The sequence below is a fragment of the Rhea pennata genome, chromosome 3, assembly GCF_028389875.1.
Source record: "Rhea pennata isolate bPtePen1 chromosome 3, bPtePen1.pri, whole genome shotgun sequence".
NCBI lineage: Eukaryota > Metazoa > Chordata > Aves > Rheiformes > Rheidae > Rhea > Rhea pennata.
Genome location: NC_084665.1, coordinates 130,000,307 through 130,022,819, shown reverse-complemented (window position 1 = coordinate 130,022,819; position 22,513 = coordinate 130,000,307). Strand labels below are relative to the sequence as shown.

The following is a 22,513-nucleotide window of genomic DNA, read 5'->3' as shown; positions in this document are numbered from 1 at the left end:
GCAAAGTCATCTAACTCTGGAAAAAAGGGCCATTTCAGATCACCAAACCAACTCCAGAGAAATTAGTGCTAAGAATATGCAGAGGACTGTACAGAAGAACAGAGCTCTCACAAGGAGTGTTTTCATTTGACCGTAACTCTATAAAACAACTGGAACATTCCCATCTCCTAGAACACCAAGAACAGGTCTAGGAATTGTAGGTGTCTTTCATTACTCCCCTTAAATTCATCAGAATTACTGCTCTTTTAATCGCACATGGGAGCATCTTCAGATATCTGCCATCTCTGAAAAGTAACTACATGAAGCAACAAACATGGACCCAACATTGCCAGTGACCCCAGAGTAACTCTCCCTAGGACCTGACCATGAAAATAACCTGCCTCTTGTGCAGTCAGCGGTACTAGAGAATCTCAAACTAGGATACAGCCAGCAATTCTGATGACAAAGCTTTGTCTTCCCTAGCTCGGCCAGCACTACATGAACAAGAATATAGTCTGCAACACCAGCAGCTCTAACCACAGCCTGTGCTGGAACCTAGCTGCTAAGTTTGGAGAATTCTTCTTCTGATCATAACTCCACTTGCATTCTCTTACTTTTTATTTAAGAAAGGATCAGAATCTCCCAGAATAGATCACTTCATTTCTGAATAAAAGGTGAGCAAGGAAGTCTAAAAGTAGGAGAAAGTTTGCTTAGGAGCAACTGAAATTAAGCACTATTGTTGCACATTCATGCATCCAGAACATGTCCTCTTCAGGACTACCAAGCAGTCTTGCTGCAGATACAGCTATTAGAACACACAGACACTCACTACTCTTAAAAAGAGCCTATCAGTCTAATTGCTTTGTTGCTTACAGCATGACTAACAGAAGTAAAGCTCTGTGGAAGTGTGAGGGAGCAGGCAAACATGTAACTATGTTGAAGCAATTGATCATGAACCAGAAACAAGAAGAGTTACCTTTTTTTTCTGTATACGCTTTGAATGACACCACTCAGAGTCTGAATGCTCCTAAGAACGCCCTGTTTGCTGATAGGCAGAACTGCCCTCTCATACCAAGTCTCAGCCCTAGATACAAAGTTAAGAACAGTTTCTTTCTGCAAACAAAGTGTCAGCTACCAGTCCAAAAGACTGCAGCTGTATAATACATTTAAACTAAACTAGAAAGATCTGGTATGTATTCCTGGAGTGGACTCTACCGAACTTCCCACAAGTGGCTTGATTTAAAGGCCACTCAGACAGTTGTGTTTGTCAGCAGTCAGAGATCAGATGTATGCAGCTCTTGGAAATCTTTCCCACCAGGACAAATTCAGAGTAAGATGAAAAAGTGAACCCCGTGATGCAACCAGCCGATACAAAGGGCAGGATGTCAGTAAGTTCACAGGCAGATACACAGCTCAGTGTTCCTTCTGCCCTGGTCCAGCCTGCCTGCATACAAGCATAAATCAGGGCATTTTATAGATAACAGACCCCAGTTCTGGAATGAAGAAACAACACGAGTTTTTTGGTGGACAGGAAAGCCACAGAAGTCTGTAGTTTATGGAGAGATTATTTTTAGATGACAGATAAAGCAGAGCATTCTTTCCTGTACACACAGCATCAAGCCAAGAACTCACACGGAGAAAAGTCTACAGATCAGCAAGTGCATGCTTCTCTGATTTGAGAATCCTTGCAAAAGCCAGAAAATAAATAGCAAAACTGTCAGTGGAAGGGGATGTTAAGGCGCCAGGTAGTAAAACCGGGATGTCTGACCCTGCGCCTTGCATGACCACTCAGAAGAGGCAACGAGTGTTTGCAGTGGGTGATTCCATGCTGCGGGGGACAGAGGCGACTATCTGCCGACTTGACCCCTCCTCTGGAGAGGTTTGCTGCCTGCCGGGGGCAAGGATATGAGATGTGTCTGAAAGGCTACCAAGGCTTGTCCGCTCATCAGACTACTACCATCTGCTGCTCTTTCATGTGGGTGCTAACAATACAGAGAACAAATTGGAAACAATCAAAGAAGACTTCAAGGCCTTGGGCATGGCAGTCAAGGGTCTGGGAGCCCAGGTGGTCTTCTCATCGGTCCTGCTGATTAGGAGGAGGCATGGGAGGAGGACTAGGAAAATTTTCCAAATCAACAACTGGCTACACGGCTGGTGTCAGCAAAAGGGTTTTGGATTCTATGACCACAGAACGTGGTTTGAAGATCAACAACTGCTGGGCCATGATTTCATTGCCATTACAGAGATTTGGTGGGATAGCTCACATGACTGGAATGCTGCCATGGACGGCTATGTGCTTTTTAGGAAAGACAGGCCAGGAAGGCGAGGTGGTGGAATTGCTCTTTACGTGAGAGAGCAACTAGAATGCGTCGAGTTCTGCCTAGGGGTGGAAGAAGAGGCAGTCGAGAGCTTATGGGTAAAGATCAAAGGGCAGGCTAGCATGGGGGACACTGTTGTGGGTGTCTACTAAAGGCCATCTGACCAGGAAGAGAAAGTTGATGAGGCCTGCTATAGACAGCTGGAAGTAGCCTTATCATCACAGGCCCTGGTTCTCATGGGGGATTTCAACCACCCTGACATCTGCTGGAGGGACTACACAGCAAGGCACAAACAGTCCAGGAGGCTCCTGCAATGCATTGATGATAACTTCTTGTCACAAATGGTGGAGGAGCCTATAAGGAAGGGTGTCCTGCTGGGTCTTGTCCTTACCAACAGAGTGGGACCAGTTAGAGATGTGAAGGTTGGGGGCAGCCTTGGCACAGTGACCATGAGATGGTGGAGTTCAGGATCCTGCAGGAAAGAAGTAAGGCAACAAGCAGGACTGCAACCCTGGACTTCAGGAGAGCAGACTTTGGGCTCTTCAGAGACCTAATTGGAGGAATCTCATGGGTTAAGGCCCTAGAAGGAAGAGGGGATCCAGGAGAGCTGGCTAGTATTCAAACATCACTTCCTCCAAGCTCAAGAGTGCTGCATCTCAAGGAGAAAGCAGTGCAGCAAAGAGGGCAGGAGACCTGCACGGGTGAGCAAGGAGCTCTTGGCCAAATTCAAATAGAAGAAGAAAGTATACAGAATGTGGAAGAGCGGACATACTACTTGGGAGAATTATAGGAATGCAGTCAGAGTATGTAGAGATGCTGCAAGGAAGGCTAAGGCCCAGTTGGAATTGAGTCTGGCAAGGGATGTCAAGGACAACAGGAAGGGCTTCTTCAAATACAGCAGCAGCAAGAGGAGGACTAGGGAAAATGCGGGCCCGCTACTGAATGGAGCGGGGGCCCTGGTGACAAGGGATACAGAGAAGGCAGACTTACTGAATGCCTTCTTTGCTTCAGTCTTCACTGCTAAGGGCAGCCCTCAGGAATCCCGTAGCCTGGACATGAGGGAGAAAGTCTGAAGAAGGGAAGACTTTCCTTTGGTTGAGGAGGAAAGGATTAGAGACCTTCTGGGCAGGCTAGGCATCCACAAATCCATGGGCCCAGATGGGATGCACCCACGGGTACTGAGGGAGCTGGCGGATGTTGTTGCCAGGCTGCTCTCCATCATCTTTGAAAGGTCCTAGAGAACTGACGAGGTGCCTGAGGACTGGAAGAAAGCCAGTGTCACTCCAGTCTTCAAGAAGGGCAAGAAAGAGGACCCAGGCAGCTATAGGCTGGTCAGCCTCACCTCCATCCCTGGAAAGGTGATGGAACAGCTCATTCTGGATGCCATCTCCAGACATGTGGAGGAGAAGGTGATCAGGAGTAGCTAGCATGGATTCACCAAGGGGAAATCCTGCTTAACCAATCTGATAGCCTTCTATGATGGAATGACTGGCTGGGTAGATGAGGGGAGAGCAGTGGACGTTGTGTACCTTGACTTCAGCAAGGCTTTGGACATACTCTCCCATAACATCCTCCTAGAGAAGCTCAGCAAGTGTGGGTTAGATGAGCGGACAGTGAGATGGATTGAAAGGTGGCTGAAAGGCAGAGCTCAGAGTCATCATCAGTGGCGTGGAGTCCAGTTGGAGGCCTGTGGCTAGTGGCGTCCCCCAGGGCTCAGGACTGGGTCCCATCCTGTTCAATTTTTTCATCAGTGACCTGGATGAGAGGACAGAGTGCCCCCTCAGCAAGTCTGCCAATGATACCAAGCTGGGAGGAGCAGCTGATACACCAGAGGGCTCTGCTGCCATTCAGAGAGACCTGGACAGGCTGGAGAGCTGGGCGGAGAGGAACCTCCTGAGGTTCAACAAGGGCAAGTGCAACAAGGGCAAGCGCAGAGTTCTGCACCTAGGGAAAAATAACCCTAGGCACCAGTACAAGCTGGAGGCTGACCTTCTGGAGAGCAGCTCTGCAGAGGAGGACCTGGGAGTGCTGGTGGATGACAAGTTGACCATGAGCCAGCAATGTGCCCTTGTGGCCAAGAAGGCCAATGGTCTGCTGGGGTGCATTAGGAAGACTGTTGCCAGCAGGTCGAGGCAGGTGATCCTGCCCCTCTACTCAGCCCTGGGGAGGCCTCATCTCGAGTCCTGTGTCCAGTTCTGGGCTCCCCAGTCCAAGAGAGACATGGAGCTACTGGAGAGAGTCCAGTATAGGGCTACGAAGATGATCAGAGGGCTGGAGCATCTGCCCTGTGAGGAACGGCTGCGAGAGCTGGGCCTCTTCGGCCTGGGGAAGAGAAGACTGAGGGGGGGGGATCTTATCAATGTGTACAAGTATGTGAAGGGAGGGTGTCAAGGGGACGGGGACAAACTCTTTTCAGTTGTCCCATGTGACAGGACAAGAGGCAACGAGCAGAAGTTGAAGCACAGGAAGTTCCGCCTGAAGGTGAGGAGGAATTTCTTCACTGTAAGAGTGACAGAGTACTGGAAGAAGTTGCCCAGAGAGGTTGTGGAGTCTCCTTCTCTGGAGATCTTCAAGGCCCGCCTGGATGCAACCCTGTCTACCATGCTCTAGGTGACCCTGCTGAGCAGGGAGGTTGGCCTAATGATCTCCAGAGGTCCCTTCCAACCTTACTGATTCTATGATCCCGACTGCATATAGATTTTTAGAGGCACAAGAATAGCAGAGGAAACAAAAGCAGACAGCATCCAAGGATGCACCACTAGGAAAATCCTCTCCTGCTTATGAAATAGCTGTTTCAGCACAAGTAGCTAACCGAACAAGGCAGCATGCTGAAGTGTAAGCCAAAGTGAGTGATGATGGATGAGAGCCAGAACCTGTAGCAACTGGCATTCATAGTCAAGGTTACAAGAAGCGCACATGTAACCTTTGTGGACACAGCTCTCCAGACAGCTCTTCAAGCTTGACAGCACTGGTGGGATAACTCCATGTGTATAACTAAAAAAGATTGCTTTTAAGTGAAGGGCAGAGCAGACGAATTCAAGGACAGTGTGTATACAAAACTTGAAAGTTTCAGCATCATTTCTCAGGTCAGTCCCTTGAGATCAAAAACTGAGAAACAGACTGAGAAGGGAAGCAGTATCCAGGATCAATCTCTTCCATTTCTGAAGGTGGTCCAATGAACAGTGAATTCTTCTGCCAAGTTCTGATCCAACTGAAATAGTGGTGGAGAACATCTACATTCATGCCTATCATTCCAGATAGCCTTGAAAGGAATCAGATGCCCTGTCCTGGTTAAGCAATCTTTTTTTTCCTAGGCAAGGGTCATGTCTAAAAAGCCTTACCTGATCCAATTTTGATCAGTCCGTTGTGCTGAATGAAGATGGTGTCACAGGTCAGGTTGCCATGGATGATTGGAGGATCACAGGAGTGGAGGTAGCTAGAGATTCAGAACAGAGCACTGGTAAGGACATCACCCAGGGTGAGGCAGGAATCCCTCCCTTCATGCCTCCCCTGTCATAAGTAATATCAGAAGAGAACATAAGGGCAAAGACTGCACACAAGGGATCTATAGTAATGGGGAGATCAAGCGACTGTACAACATCTCTAGGCTAGGCCAGAATCATGAAAATTAAGCAAATGGCCTCTTACTAAGAGGCTCCAGAACATGGGAGAAAATAAGAAGCCTTCTCTGATCTGTTCAAGAAACCCAGACTACCAAGAGAAAAAGAAAGGATTTCATCTGCTCCAGTACTGGAGAAACACTGCCAGGTAGATGCTAAAAGGGTTCAAATGTTATACCAGAGAAGTCAGAGCCTTATTCTGGCCCCACCATACAGCATTAAAAAGGCACTCAATGCTGTAAAAATATTAAGTGTCTTATCATGCTTTCCAGCATGCACAAATAGAAGTTTTTCAGTGCTATGGTCCCAGACACATTTGAGGCTAGCCAGTTTTGTATCCCACTCTACTAGGTTTTATGTTAGCAGCCAGCACAGATAAGGACTGTCAACTCCAACAAGCTTGTTAAAACCCTAACTATGCCTAGACAGCTGTATTCAGCCAAATAGGAACAGGTTTCTCTACTGAGTGGGAATCTTGCTCTGATGTCTGGGTGTTTTTACAAGGCTGATATTAGCTACATACTAGCTCTGCCTTAAAAAAAAAAATCCTACTCAGCTGGGTACACTAAGGCAGCTGCAACAATCTGCATCATCAAGAAACATACTGATCCACAGCCTCTGCACACATTTGTATTTTCCCAGCTCCACATACACTAACAGTATCATACTATATTAGTTATGAGTATAGCACACACTGCAAGGCTGCAGCTTGTAAAGATTAAGAAAATTTTCCTCACTCTGCTCACAGAATTTGATTTGAAACTTCTCTGCAAAATCTTCTCAGTCATGGTTTGAGCCAGGTTATAAAGCTGGATACTTTGGCATGCTAGAGAATGCTCTTAATATCTAACTCATCACATACTCATTATGGTATCAGTTACCACTGGTATCCAAAAGCTTTGGTACACCATTTCAGAGGCTTTAATATTATTTAACTGAAGACTCTGGGATTGGTAGTGGAATTAATTCTCTGCAGACTATCACTGGGACAAGAATCAGGCTGTGTGACAAACTCCTCTTCAGATTTCATTCCATGAAGCTTGGTAATGATTGGCAGCATATGTTCACAGCTTTTAATACTCTGTAAACAGACAGGCAGCAGGGAGGCTGTATTTAAATAGATGGCTAGATCCCAAGGCTTATATCTCACATACCTGAGAGCAGAGAGGATCTGGGTGCACCAGCGCTTCCAGGCCTACAGACACACAAGAGGGAAGAAGGAAAGAAAAGACTGTTGTTGCTGGGCCTCTTTTACTCAGTGCAGATGTATAGGAAGCTAAGAACTTATGGGATCAATACTCCCATAATTAATTGAGTTTCCACACATTGGAGAGGAGGCATGTTCCTTGACCCATACAAAACTCCTCTTACACACAGACCCTTTCCATCTTTCCTGTACACACCCAAGGAATGGGATATGCCTATCACACCACACACCAGAAGCTGCAAAGCAGCAAGAAACAAAGCAAGCAGTATTGAATAGCTGCCTCAGACACCCTGCAGGTGTTTGGGAGACACAAAGGTATCTCTCAAAAATCTTACTACACCTTGGCAGACACTTTTACATAATACAATTTACTCAGTTCTAGCTGCTGTGTTTATATGCTAATGGTGAACTGACAGAAATATTCTGTCATCCACAAACATTATTGGATTAAACAGTGAAATACCCATTCATTGGATATTTTATTAATAGCTTAAAAACTTAAACTGACAGCCAATCACTACAGGTAGGATTTTTTGGTGATCTTCCAAAGGAATCATAATAGGCTCAATGATATTAAGTAGAAACAAGCAACAAGTTTACAGTAGCAAAAAGGAATTTGAGCTACACATAAGCACCAAGTTTCCTTCTCATTAGGGTCTTCTGATGCAAGAGCTTTCCAGAGGCTGATAGGCTTGAATGAGAAGAGGCATACATTTGGGGGGGGGGGGGGGAGAAGAAAAGGAGCTACCTTTTCATTCATAGTCTTGTGGTTTTTCTTTGTCTTCTTCAGGAACTGTTTCAAGCTCCCTGAAGACATATACTCAGTGATGAAGATCACCTGTAGGGGCAGAATGGGACATTACCCTTACTTCACTAGTTACCCACAGGATATATAGGGAGTGAGAAAACCCAAAGGATTGTTCACTTTACTTCTTTACTTACCCTAGCCTTATTCTCCTTTACATCAGCCCAGTATTTGTGAAATTTCACAATGTTCAGATGTTCCAGCTGAATTAAATTGTCAAACACTGCTTTAACTTTCTCCTATAACATCAGAAAGACAGAGGTACATTACATCAGAGACTACCTCAGCCCACATCTTACTTTCTCTTGGGGTCTGGGTGCCCACACACAACACGATACATGTCAAAATGCTATGCCAAGAACAAACAGCACCTGATTCCATCATATCCTGCACCTCAGCTGAGCACTGTTCAATCACAAAGATAAAACACGAGAGCTCAGGGAAATAAAACAGCAGTAGTTCTCTGACACAGTTTCTGCAGAGGTCAGGCTTAAGCTAAATTTGCTACACCTAACCAGCACATCATTCCTATCATGGATGAGTTGCAAGTCCAGACAATAACCCACATGAAAGGTCACTGACACCTATAAATCCTGCTCTGGCCCAAGATGTAGGAGACACCTAAGCTTACCTCTTGAAGCTTAAAGTTCTTCCGCTCAGAAAACTGAACCTCATTCCAAACAACTTCCACACCTTCCTCTGTATCCATGGCCAGATAGGCACTATCAATCCCTGGGACATTGCGTTGATTCACCTGGATGGGAAGGATGGAAACAGATGCAAGAACCAAGTTAGTAAGATGTGACCACTGTTATGCCATTCACTTGACTATTATGAACTTTGAACATTAACTTTTAAACAAATGATCATCCCAGGACTAGATTGTCCACATGTATTTCAAAAATGGAACATAACCAAAGGAGAGTACAAAGGTGTAGGCCACACAACAAGAAGTCAGAGCTTAGCATTATTGAGGGAAATTTTTTTTTTTTTTTTATTTTTTTTTTTTTTTGTGCACAAACACTGCTTTGCAGTAAAAGCTGCCTTTTGGCATTGTTACAATAGATACATTTTTCTGTTTTGTTAGAACTGTAGTTCATTTTGCCGTAAAAACCCCTAACCATACAAAAGGGATGTAAAAAAAGGCTGAAAAAAAATCAGGCATGACTTTCTGAAGGAATTTGCTAAAACATGCTGATAAATGAAACACAAAAATAAAGGAAACCATTCCCAAGTCTCTTCCCAACTTGCAGCTTTGCCTTTGTTTAGCTGTACTTGGATTAGATTACACAATTTAAACTACTATAATAACTTTAGGTCAATAAACTCAAAATTCAGCCCAATGCAAGTAAGGTCACACCTGGAAAAACAACAACAAAAAAACAACAGCATGTACACACACACACACACACACACCCATACACACCACACAGACCTAAGGGGAGGGGCTCTGCTAAAAGAGTTTAAAGCATAAAGTCTAACATAAAGATGGCTAGGGCAGTAAAAGAACTTCAATACTAGAGGACCTGCGCAGGTATAAGAGGAACAACACTCCTAAAAGCAAAATTTATCATAATATTGTTTCTTCAGAAACACAGCAGCATTCAAAGACATTTATGACTCCTCTATTCAAGTATCTAGAGCAACTTCTTGTATGTGTTGTCCTTCCCGTGCTATTTCACAGGTTGAAGTTATAGTCACGGTTAAATGCACCAGACAATATCATAGAATCATAGAATCAGTAAGGTTGGAAGAGACCTCTGGAGATCATCTAGGCCAACCTCCCTGCTCAGCAAGGTCACCTAGAGCGTGGTAGACAGGGTTGCATCCAGGCGGGCCTTGAAGATCTCCAGAGAAGGAGACTCCACAACCTCTCTGGGCAACTTCTTCCAGTACTCTGTCACTCTTACAGTGAAGAAATTCCTCCTCACATTCAGGCGGAACTTCCTGTGCTTCAATTTCTGCTCGTTGCCTCTTGTCCTGTCACACGGGACAACTGAAAAGAGTTTGTCCCCGTCCCCTTGACACCCTCCCTTCACATACTTGTACACATTGATAAGATCCCCCCCCCCCTCAGTCTTCTCTTCCCCAGGCCGAAGAGGCCCAGCTCTCGCAGCCATTCCTCACAGGGCAGGTGCTCCAGCCCTCTGATCATCTTCGTAGCCCTATACTGGACTCTCTCCAGTAGCTCCATGTCTCTCTTGGACTGGGGAGCCCAGAGTAATAAGAGTGGATTTCTACCTCGAAGTACATACTTAGAGCAGAGAAGACAGAGGGTAGAATTTACTTTAGTTATAAATCATCAACCATAACAATTCAACATCATCTGGCCACATACTCAGAATCATTTCACTTTCATCAGATCTAACTGTCTCCCTGAGATAAAAGCCAACAGATTCAGCTAGCACTCCAGACTCATTTTCCGCCTATATTAGCTCCTTGAAGTCCTGGCCATTTCACTGCTATTCCTACTAATATTGTCTCATATTTGCTTCCCGCATTAAGGACCCCCTCAAGCATCTCATATGGTGGAAATTTCTGACTCCATAAAAAGGTGTGTCTCAAAAATCTTACTACACCTTGGCAGACACTTTTACATAATACAATTTACTCAGTTCTAGCTGCTGTGTTTATATGCTAATGGTGAACTGACAGAAATATTCTGTCATCCACAAACGTTATTGGATTAAACAGTGAAATACCCATTCATTGGATATTTTATTAATAGCTTAAAAACTTAAACTGACAGCCAATCACTACAGGTAGGATTTTTTGGTGATCTTCCAAAGGAATCATAATAGGCTCAATGATATTAAGTATTTCAAAACTGCACATGATATACCAGAGTGATAAATAATTATAAGAAAAGAGTAGCCATAGTGATATAGATTGCTCAGTAAACTAAGCAGTAAATTATCCTAAAAAAAACAGAGGCAGTGGGGTGACACAGGCAGGAATATGGAATATCACCTGTAATTACAGAAAGGCAGACTAAACTGCAGAAACAACTACTGAAAGCAATCACAGCAGATGAGCAATTTAGCAGGAAACATTCCCGCCTACACCAACCCCATCTCCCACACAACACTGGGGAGTCGGGGGGAAGGACTGACACTTGATTCAAGCAGATGCTCGTATTTATCACAAGACAGTCATTTGCTCTCTCTATTGATACTGACATCTCAATCCTAGATCAGACTTGTTAAGTTTCATTGTTAAAGAAAGCTGAAAGATTGAAGACAAGAAAGGTCAGACAAATTTTATTCCTTTTTATTTTAGTAAAAAATATCTAAGGAATGATAGCAGTACAAGATCTCTCAGTACAATTAATAAAGTGTGATATCAAAAGGCTTTATTAAGAAAAGCTTAAATAAACTTCCAGCCAATTGAAAGTAGATGTGTTTTAGTATTGTCAGGACAAGATATAGTCATCACTACCCATGCCCTGTGCCTATGCATCCCTTACAGTCCCTCCCTTCATCATACTTTGTGCAATTAAAGAGCTTCTAGCTTTGCTGGATTAATTACTTAAGTCCTCAAGTATTGACAACTACTCAAAATCTGCCATGATGACACAGTCAGTGGGGGCGGACTTATCATAGCTTCTCCCACTTCTAGACAAGCTTACCGAATGCAAGTCATTTCCATGACTCATGGGCAATACTTGAAAGCATCACATATGACTCAAGACACCAAACCCATCTGACATCATTGAGGGTTTTTAAATAAATAAATAAATAAATAAAATATTTTAAATATAATAATATTTAATTTAAATATTATTTTAAACATTTATTTAAAAATAAAAAGATAAATAAATAAAAATCAATTCAAGAGGTGATAAACAGTTCGGGCAGAAGAGTAAGAAGGCAGACAACCAAAAAGGCAAAAGCAAATTCCTTCTTTGTCTAGGTTGCTAAATCACTGTTCCACAACCGTCCTCCATGCTCAGCAAAATGGAATCCTAAGCCCTTGTGAAAGCGGGTCTTGGCATCTGTCCTGCACCTTCCCTTGGGTTACAGCTGGCTATTGCCTCTAAGTAGCTATTGGTGACTGACTGACGGACAGTTGCGAGCTTAACAGGTTTAAGCTCACAGTTTAGAACATGAACAGTTTAGAAGCTCTATGGCAATCAATACTATTGTAAACAGATGTAGCTGGATCAGTATAAATTACAACTCTCCACAAACCTGACTGAGCAAGAGGAAAGCCAAAGGGGGTTTCAAAATACTGCCTTTCATGCCTTGCCCTAAAGGGCAAGGGGTGCAACCAACCAAGAATGTAGCCTGGTATACCCACGCCCTGAAGACACTCACGAGCAGAAATACAGTCTTCTCCAGAAGAATGTCAAGTTGCTCTCTACCTGGGCATAAGCACAGGACAAAGACAATGCAGGTTCATGCCGTACTTCCCAGCAACTTCCTGCAAGCTTTTCAAGATTATTTTAATAAACAATTTAAGAAATCTTAAGACTTCTTTAATTTTAAATGGAGCTTTGATGACCAGATCAAAGAAAAAGTGCCCATGTACCACACTGATGGAATGACAATATAAGTTCAAAACAGAGGACTTCAGATGAAGAGAATCTCATGCTCATGGACACTGAGAGGGAATGAAGCAAGATCAGATCTAGACTGGCATAAATAAAATATCCTGCAAGTGGTTTAAAACTACCCTCCTTTAAAGCACCGACTTCTCTCCCAGAAAGCTCACATAAACTAGGCGGGTTTTTAAACTGTAACAGGAAGTTTTTAACTAAACTGTTTAGCATGAGTTTCTAACATAAGACAGAGGAAGCAGTTCCACCACTACAACAAATTTGCAAACAAAATATTAATGTCGTTCTTTATCTATACAAACAAGAGCTAAAGAAACTCAAAAATATTTAAAGTGAATTTAAGTAGTTAAGAGGGGAAAAGAAAGAAAAACAAGATTCAAAGGCTACTACTTCAAGGTGTAAGTTAATGAAAAGGAAATAAAGTTAGAATGCATTTCCCTTAGCAAGTTATTCCAAAATTGTCTAATACAGATTTTTCCATAGCTCTCAAATGTTTAGATACCTATCAACAAAAGATGACTTTTGGAGAAACATTCTCCAGTTCACAAAAATCTTTCAACTCATAAAACAGTCTAATTCACAGGTGATGATGATGATTAAAAAAATAACAAAAAATAGGATAATTAATAATACAGAATGAAATTGTGCATTGTGGAAAAAAGTTTAAAATGACAGCATGCTAGGCCAAACACTTATAAAAGCAGTACATGTACATATTCATTTAGTGGAGGGGAGGAAAAATAATAAATTATTTATAATTATTATTATTTATAATTAAATCATGCAAGGTACAGAAAAAAACAAATCGAGCAATTTTTAATGTTTCTTATATTACAAGAGCTAAAAAGCAGTCAATGAAGCGATCAAACACATTTTAAAAAGAAGAGGAAGCACTTGATCCAGACATGCACATAATTAAATTATAAAGCTGACTACTATGCAATCTTTTCAAATTCAGAAGTAAAAATGGCCACAAATTGATTAAACCAAATAACTGAAGTATGTGCATTTATATCTACTATATACAATAGCTCAAATACTGTACCTGTCTCAGAAATTTCTTAAACTCCTGCTTATTGCAAGAACATGTCACAGCGAATCACCCCTTTTTTTTCCCTCCCCACATTCATCTCCTGTTCACTTTCTAGACTAATAGCTTCCTGGTAGAACCTCTGGTTTGCCCACCTAAACCCAAAAGAGAAAAAGCTAGAGCAATACTCCACATCTTCATGAGACACTCTTCTTCTGTCTGAAAAGAGAGTATTACACATTTCTTTTTCTCACTATATTGTGTGTGTGTGTGTGTACACGCGTGCATGTGCACAAGCTCACAGATCTGACAGCGAAATTCAAGCCAGGCTAGCCAGTTAGGGCAAGAGGTCCAGGAATTGGATTTTACAGACAGAGAAGATCTGGAAAACAGGTACCAGAGACATCTGTGAAAAGTGATTTTCCCTGAGCACTGATCCTCAGAAATAAGATCAGGCTACTCATGCTGTCTGTATTTGTGTGAGATGCTTAGATTAATGTAAACCGGAGCGTAGTGCTTTTCTATTTGTGGCTGGCCATACCTTTAAAGAGTGCCCATACCTTTAAAGAGTGCCCATGTGTGCTAGGAATTCCTGTGCAGCCATGCTACAGACAGCACCTAGAGTTAGAGGCAGGGAACATCTTCTCACCTCTAATGGCCCAGCAGAGAAAGAATTCCCCAGCTCTTCCAGTCCAATAAATTCACCTACCCCTTTACTTACTGTGGATGCAGTAAGGATACATGCAAGTACATCCTGATGCATACCAAATGTCACTTGTACAATTTTCTACCATACATAACACTAGTTATCTGTCTGAAGTCCATCATTTAGGAGATACCATTTAATAAGGCCAATACAACTCTTCAATATTTGAAGGGTTTTCATTAAATTCAGACTGGCGTAACTGTGGTCCAACACTGCATCTGCTGTTAGTTCTTGACATCATATTCCAACAATTGCCCCACGCCAAAGAAGCTGATGACATACCTCAAATCAGAAGGTAAACAACAATAACAGACAGATTCCAACTGGGGGTGGGGTGGGTGGGTGTCAAATTTGAGTTCTTTCCCATATGCAAGCCTGATTGTAAGAGTTGATCCCCACAAAACAGGGGCTGCAGCAACCAAGACTTTGCAGTGGTTTCTCCTGGGCCTCAGAGACCTGTCGGACAACAGGAAGGCTTTGGTGCTGGCAGTAAGCTACATAAAATGTGTTTCTTTAGAATAGCTCTAAAGAATGTGCAAAGCAAACCCCATATCTCAGTCACAGACAGCTGAATTATAGCTAGCACTTACAACCACCCAGAAAAGCTAGAAAAGAAGCAAGCAGCTGCTCTGGCTGTGCCTGCTCCCCCCACTGAGGCACTATAAAGGTTGAGAACTGATGCTGGCAGATGAGGCACTAAGGAAGCTGCCAGCTGTCTGTTACAGTCAATAAGCAACATAAAGGATCTGTAGACAACAGGCCCAGAACAAAGGCTCAATTCCCACTACATCCTGCAGTGCCCTCATCTTATTCAAGCCCATCTCAGGGGTTGACTCCTTCCAGGAAGCCCCCAAATGAGCTAATAAAAATGTTACAAAGACTGCAAGGTATTGCCCCTTTTCAGTATGTTCCCAATGGTCAAGTAAAATAATAAGAACTACAGCATGGCATCAGCTTTCTACACTAGTTGGAAACACAGGTCTATTGCCAAAGACTGGCAAAAAAAACCTGACAGCTAGCTTGCTTTTGCTCTGCTACTCTTTCATTCTCCAGCAGCAGAATTCAAAGCTCAGAGCATCTGAGGTACTACCATCTCAACAAACATCTCATTTTCCCCACATACAGAAACACAGATTTGTGATAAGAAGAGAAAGTCTGGTGCTTATCTTTTACTTCCTCAGCAAGTTTCTTCTCAGTTCCAACAGCTGCCAAGAAATCAGACTCAAGCATCAAAGAATCCAAGCACTCAGTCCGTTGTTTTTTTCTGTCCAAGAATTCTGCACTCTTATCTCCTTGATAAAAAAAAAATAAATCCACACGCAGAAAAAGTATCAACTGGCTCCAGGTGAGAAACAATTTGAGAAACTAAGACTCCCACTATAATCAAAAAGACAGAGATATAAAATAAAGATGAAGTAGACCCAGCATTTCATGTCTTGCTGGATTCAGCTCTTCATAAAACACAGCTTCTTCAGTAAACTTTCACAGAGCCACCATGGATCAAGGGATATATTGGCTTGAACACTATCCCTTAGTTGTAATGTTCAACCATCTCATCATCAAGGGCCATCAGACTAGCTGGGAACCAGCTATCCAGATGTCAGCAAGGTCTGTATTTATCCTCTTAAAAAGAAAGAGACAGACTAAGGGCAGTGCAGTAAAGACAGAGGTGCTGTCTACATTAACCTTCTGAACTTCCAAGTTATACCCTATAACAAAAACCAGTGAAACTCAAATACTAAACATGTATATACCCAAGAGGGGCAACCTATACTGCCTCCAATGCAAGTTTTGCACCTGAGCTGATATCCAGATCCACACAGAACTTTATCACCCTTAGCCTGCACTAAGATAACTATGTGGACAGGAAAGGGAACTAGGAATGACCAAATTTAATTTAGTTCACTTGATGGTAGAAAATACCAGTGAGGAAAAAAAAAATCAAAAAAAACCCACAAACACAGCAACCACAGTATGCACAGATGCACTTAAACACAAGAAATTTGCCTCCAGGGATGAGACAAAAGAGAACCTGTGGATCTCAGCATTCACTGAAGTGGAGTATTACATGAAAAGTGCTCCAGCTGCTGAGCTTGCAGAAAAACTGGTAATACATCAAGCACAGAACAAAAACTAGACAAGCATGAGGTCAATTCTTTCTCAGTGGAGGTCACTGATGGCTAGCAAGAGCTCAAACACTACCTGTCAGCCACCTCAGAAATCACCACAGCATTTTAGAATCTGCAGGAAAAAAGCAGTCCCTAAATCCGCCCTTTGTGTGGGAGGGAGCAAGTCAGCACCTGGGCAAGCTTGTAATCAAAGGACCAAACACAAGCAGGACTGCACAAATGGTACAAGGCTTTCCTGCTCGTCTTGAGCAGTTTAGCATATACTTGGGGAAAGGGAAAAGGTATTGCAGCAGAGACCAGTACTCTTTCTCTCATCCTCTTTCCTCCTTTAAGGGCTAGGCTTCACTCACCCCTGCAAAGTTTTCTGTGTCACGAAATTAAGCAGCATTTGGGGAAAGCTGTACTGCAATGAAACATGCCTCAAAAGGAGCCTGTAGAAGGGGAAGTCTAGAATACCCAAGTCTGCACAGTCATTTTCTCTATTAACTATCACAGACATGCTCACATACATACCCAAAAGGGAAACAGCTTGCTCCCACAGTTATATATCTACAATCTGTTACCACTAAGAAGTTCATTCAATAGCATTAAGCTGGCTACTCACTAAGTGAGTTACGAACAAATTACCTACTCATTAGACTCATTTCTTGTCATCTCAAAGTCACACAGCATCAAGCATGCTCATGAAACACCACAGTTTTTAAACACAACCATTTAAATGCTGAAGGAGAAATTAAAACAGCCTGATTAATCCCTCTGAGCTTCCCAACAACCAACCATAAATTCTTAACCTTAGCAGTCAAACTGACAACAGCAGCTTTTCAGACATACAATTGACCTTTATAATTAAATACTTTGTTGACATCAAAGTCTTGGCTTGTGCAATCACACAACATTTTCCTATCCACAAAAGGCATAGAAAGAAATCTGGTCAATAGGTAGCTATTAAGCAGATGACAAACTACAGGACCATCTAAGTCTGAACAGTTGAGTCCCTCCCAATAAGATGGGTTCCCCAAGTCAAACAGAGTAATATTGGGCTGAAAATTCACAAAAAGAAGATTCTGCAGCAGCAGAACATAACTTTTCCTACAGTTATATTCGGGACACTATTCTTTTAGATTTGTGTAGCTGTTGTAGAGAGTAGACATCAAGCCCAAGGCCTAGCAGGCATTTCAAATTTAATACCTGCCACTGGAAGAAGTCTAAAAATGAGTTGCATGTGTGTTGCTACACCCTATCTCTATTAAGAGGCTTCTATTCCTAGGAGGTGTAGTCTAAACACAGCAGACAGGTTGTCCAAGCATCTTCAAATTAAGAAAAATAAGTGTCTGCATGCTGCCTGGAAGACCAAGGCAGGCTTGAGTTTGTAGAGCTAAGGCCTGGAGAACCTATTAGTCTCAGTTTCTCCCTCTTGTGATTCTACTAACCTCAAGCTGTAGATATTTTCTCTGTGCCTTTCCACCATGAGATAGGAGTCTGTTACAAGTTTATCTTCTGCCCCTTCCAGAAATTAAATGCTACACATCACCCTTGCATGTCAGGGGAGCAATCAGGGGAATGTTTACAGTTGAGAAGGGTTCAGCTCAGATAATGGAGCAATATAGTTTACAACAAACCAGTAGACCCATGCTTGTGATGTAGCAGCAGCAAATTTTCATTAGTCTCTGCAATGCTTAAGGATGGCAGAGCTCCCTGAAAATGCCAGCTTGGGCTACACATTGCAAGAAAGAGCAGAGTGATGCCAAAGCCTTCTCTTGTATAAAGTTATTCAAACAACAGAAAAATACTCTATCGGACAAGCCACATTCCTCTCCCCCCCCCATCTCATCTTGGCAGCAACTTTGCCCTTAAGGTTTAATCAAAGCATGTCAAACCACTATTCAAGAAATGTACCATAAAGAGTTGAACTTTTGGGACAGTATGGATGCTTAATCCTTTATCTAGTTACAATAGCATCTTAGTTACAGAACTTCACATTAGCATTTAAAAGAAAACTCTGAACCTTCCTGGCAATTATACAATTCACACTACAGATGTTCACTGTCTTTAAGAAAAAATTACAATCCATCAACTCATTACAACCCTTGCCTGCATTTTAATTTCAAGCAGACTTGAAGTTATGTTAGCTGACATATTTTAGATCGGGTTGCTTTAGCTAAAATATGACTGAGTAATCCACATCCAGCTACATTTTAACTGGACTTTGCAATCCTGCTAACTTGATTGCACTTACAACAACTGAAACAGTTTCTTCTCTTCTCTTCCCCTCCCCCCGCCCCAAGATAGCCTCTGCTAAATTGCTAACTTTTTCTGGACACAAATCAAGCACATTAAGCTCGATGTGCTAGCTAAAACCAAGCGTACCAGAAAACCTGGGCATCAGTTAAGGTTACTGAACACGCATGTGATTTAGATCATTGTAACTAAACAAAGACAGAATGAATAAAGGGAGATCTGGGAAGGAGTCCAGGATAGGAGAGGCAGTATTCTAATAACTTATGCTTGACTACTTCGTTAACATAGATCCTTCCCACTGGGACCACACACATTTAACCCTACATCCAATATAGGGTGCAGACCACCACTAAGAGTTAAAAATCTACTGAAGCAGTTCTCAACTGAAGAACTATGAAATAAACCCTTTAAGAAGTTGCTAGGTAACAGTGTTGTGGTTCAGGCTCACGAGCAACCTATGGGAGTTTGTGCTAATGATGTAATGTTTTTATCCCACATTTCATTGGCTAGAGAAGGAATCACTCTGGGAAGAGACTTAAAAGTCCTTAAGAGCAACAATCATCTGCCTTGTCAGTTTGCCTCAGTCAGTTTCCTTGACTTATGTGCTTTCCCCCAGCTCTTTAGGTAAGAGACAACCACAGTGATACAAAAACTTATTCCATACATTCACTGCTTTTTGAAATGCTTAATATTATGCAAAAAAAGCTTCCTCACAAGATGCAGAGGTGCTCAGGAACCACACTGCAGTTTATTCTACTGGAATCTACTAAAGCTTAGGGTAAATACCCTCAGCACTTACACCCTCGCTGTTCTATGTACAGACTCCAAATTCATAGGACTTCTCCCTCAAATTTATGAACTCCTGTCTATACAGTCACTACATAATGGGTCACCTGGATTCTAGGAAGATTATTACAAAGAGTCCATTAAAAAAAAAAAAGAAAAAAAAAACAAAACAAAAAAACACCACACCAACACTTAAGGTATTACAAGTACAAACTTGCATTACATGTACAAACTTACATCCAAGTGTGCTACTCAAGCTGAGAAGAACATAGAATTTAGTAAACATCAGATTGCGTGTTGTGCATACAACCTTAGCTCTGTCTCTGTGGGCACATGTGCTGTCTTCTCCCCAGCTTATCTCATTATGTTGCTTCAGAGGCATTCAAAGAAGGTATTACAAGAAGATACTATAACTCAGCACCCAAAGATGATATTGCTAAGAGGAAGCATCAGGATTGTGTAATGGGAGGGAAGTAACATTCCTGTTTCATAGAGTAACACCTCCTTACTGCCAAAGGGATAGCGAGTGAATAAGAGTTTGTCTATATAGATACATTAACTGGAATAACCAGTGCTGACTGACCTATTACATTAGCAATGCTTTATGAGGACACTACTCTAGTACAAGAGATACTTTGGTGCATTAAGGTGCTCAAAAAGTAAAGCTGTTATTCCAGAAAAACTTTATGCTGGAACAGCTGAAGTGGAAGACTTTATTCCAGGGTGCAGACCAATCCAAAAGCTGAAGACAGCAAAAGATATAAGGTAGGTCGCATGGCTAAGGTAACTGAATGCCATTCCACAAGTTCTGGTCTAACCAAACCACATGTTTATGTGCAAAATTAAGAAACAAAACAGAACTGTATGATCATTGGAAGTGCACATAAGAGATAAAAGGCCCACACACAGGCAACTGTAGCCAATATCAATCAGATGTAGAAATGCTCAATAGTTCCTCCAAGAAGGCTGTACAACCTGGACAGATGATGGTTTGGGAATTAGAGAACCCACATCTACCCTAAGTCAGTCAACAATCCATTTTGAAACTTTCAGCAGGTTCCATTCTATTGTTATTTGTCTATCTGCAAGGTGGAGCAAAGCTCTTTCATCTAACGTACAGATGTGCATTCAAACCAACTAGGCCCTCTAGTTCTTAGGCTAAAAGTCAGTAATCTAGCCATGCCAACTTTTTGAGTTTGGGCCTTAATTTGTCTGCATATGAGAGAAACAAAATACAAAAAAAAAAAAAAAAAAAAAAAAAAAAAGAGCCTATCAAACCTTATGTTTTTTATCTAGGACACTACAGAAAAGCCTGGAAGGAAATCAATCTTTCTGTGTCAAAGGGATCTGCAGTAAATAAAACATACTGAGAAGACAAACGAACTTCTGCTTCATTCCCCAAGCCTCTCCTGTGTGCTGATTCAGTGCAGATCATAGAAGAAAAATCAGCTTCTATTCATAGTTTCAGATTATCATAGAGAATATTCTGAAGGACAGAAATAAAGCTTCTTTCAGATACCTTCCTCACCACAGTCCAAACTAGCTTCACTACAAAAGGTATATTCTTACTACACCTTGCTATGATTTTGGCTTATGTCAACAAAAAGACAGGTTTCAAGCAAGTAAAGGTAAGGACCATGGGGAACTGTTAACCTTATTTTGACCTCCCTGTCTAACTTATATTAGAGAAAATGACTCTTTCACCATCAACAGAGCTTGGAGTATCACATATCTATATGGGTAGGTACAACAGACATGAAATTACATGTTCAGTCCTGACCTAGCTAAGAACATATTAGCATTTATGTGGCAGCACTGTAGTTAACATCGTCTGTCTTTCAGCAACTACCACAGCTATACAGCTTGGCCAACAAGAGCAGGTTCCACTGAGCCAATCTTAAGTGGAAACCAGTCCACAGAGACATTCTCCAATAAGATAAACAGTACACAGTGAATTGTGGAAAAGAAACAGTTCCAAAACAACAAGATCTAATTGACTTGTGTCTTCAAACAGGAGAACTCTGATACATAAACCAAGCAGTGGATGAGAGGCAGACAACCCAATAACCAAGTCTGCACGAACTGGCCATGCTTCACCTTAATTGAAGGCTTCAAAGCAAAGCAAAATCATGGCGTAATTCAAGATCAGACAAGACCGGGCAACAGGAGGCCCCCACATTAGGTACTGCTCATTTCACGCTCCTGAGCGAACACAAAGGACTGCATAGTCATCACTCCAGGTTATTCCCAGAGCGAGAGATCCAAGGAGAGGCAGAGAGGAGCGCCAAGGTACCCTCTTCCCAGGGCAGCAGCAGGCCCTGACGCCACCTGTACAGCAGAGCCTGCAGCACAACGCATGCACAGGGAAATAAGCAGGCCGCACTCCAGAGGCTGCGGACGGCAGGGAAGGACTCCCCACCACCCCAGGAGCGCCACGGACCCTAGCCGTGGCTGGGACAGAGCACAGCAGGGCCCGCAGGGCCATGCTGGCCCCGCGGCCCCGGCCCAGCTCCCTACGCGCCGAAACCCGGCGGCAGCACTCACCTCCTCGCGCCGCTTCTGCCAGCGGCCGCACGGAGACTCCTCGAGGATCTCGGACTCGTCCTCGCTCTCCTCCTCCTCCTCCTCCTCCTCCGGGGGCGCCGCGGAAGTCACCGGCGGAGACACCGAGGTCATCCCCGGGCCGGACGACGCGGATTCCGGCTTCGAGTCAGAGCCGCCGCTCGGCACCTGCTTGGGCTCGCCCTCCGACATGCTGCGCTCGCACACCCTGCGGGCCGGACGCCGGGCCGTGAGGCGGGGCGGGCCGCGAGGCCGCGCCTGTCAGCCGCGGGCCGCGCGCCGGGCCTGCAGGTGGCGGCGGCGCAAGCCGGGGGTGGCGGGGGCAGGGACTGGGGAGCGGAGCGGAGCGAGCCGCGCACTCACCGGGCTCGCCCGGCGCCTCCCGGTCCCGAGCGCGTAGCCACTCCACCGACAGGCCGCGTCGCCGCCAACCGCCGCGCTGCGTAACGCGCTAGGCAGGGCGGGGCAGCCCTCCCGCCGACCAATGAGAGCCCCCGCGCGCGCCGTCACCCTTCGCGGATTGGCCGGTGGGCGGGGCCCCGGGCTATATAAGGGGCTAGGGGGCGCCCCCGCGC

The 22,513-nt window shown here is 43.5% G+C and overlaps 1 protein-coding gene across 1 annotated transcript in view; it reads right to left on the bottom strand.

Annotated features, from left to right (window-relative positions):
• The window catches only part of NRBP1 (nuclear receptor binding protein 1), a 36,658-nt gene extending 14,277 nt beyond the window's left edge, over positions 1-22,381 (bottom strand). The window contains exons 1-7 of the mRNA XM_062573394.1: positions 22,302-22,381; positions 21,921-22,146; positions 8,561-8,683; positions 8,067-8,168; positions 7,873-7,962; positions 7,072-7,112; positions 5,639-5,733 (exon numbers count right to left, since the gene is read on the bottom strand). Coding sequence (XP_062429378.1) covers positions 5,639-5,733; positions 7,072-7,112; positions 7,873-7,962; positions 8,067-8,168; positions 8,561-8,683; positions 21,921-22,130 — 661 coding nt within the window. The 5' untranslated portion in view covers positions 22,131-22,146; positions 22,302-22,381. The remainder of the gene's footprint in view (positions 1-5,638; positions 5,734-7,071; positions 7,113-7,872; positions 7,963-8,066; positions 8,169-8,560; positions 8,684-21,920; positions 22,147-22,301) is intronic.
• Positions 22,382-22,513: the final 132 nt, after the last annotated feature.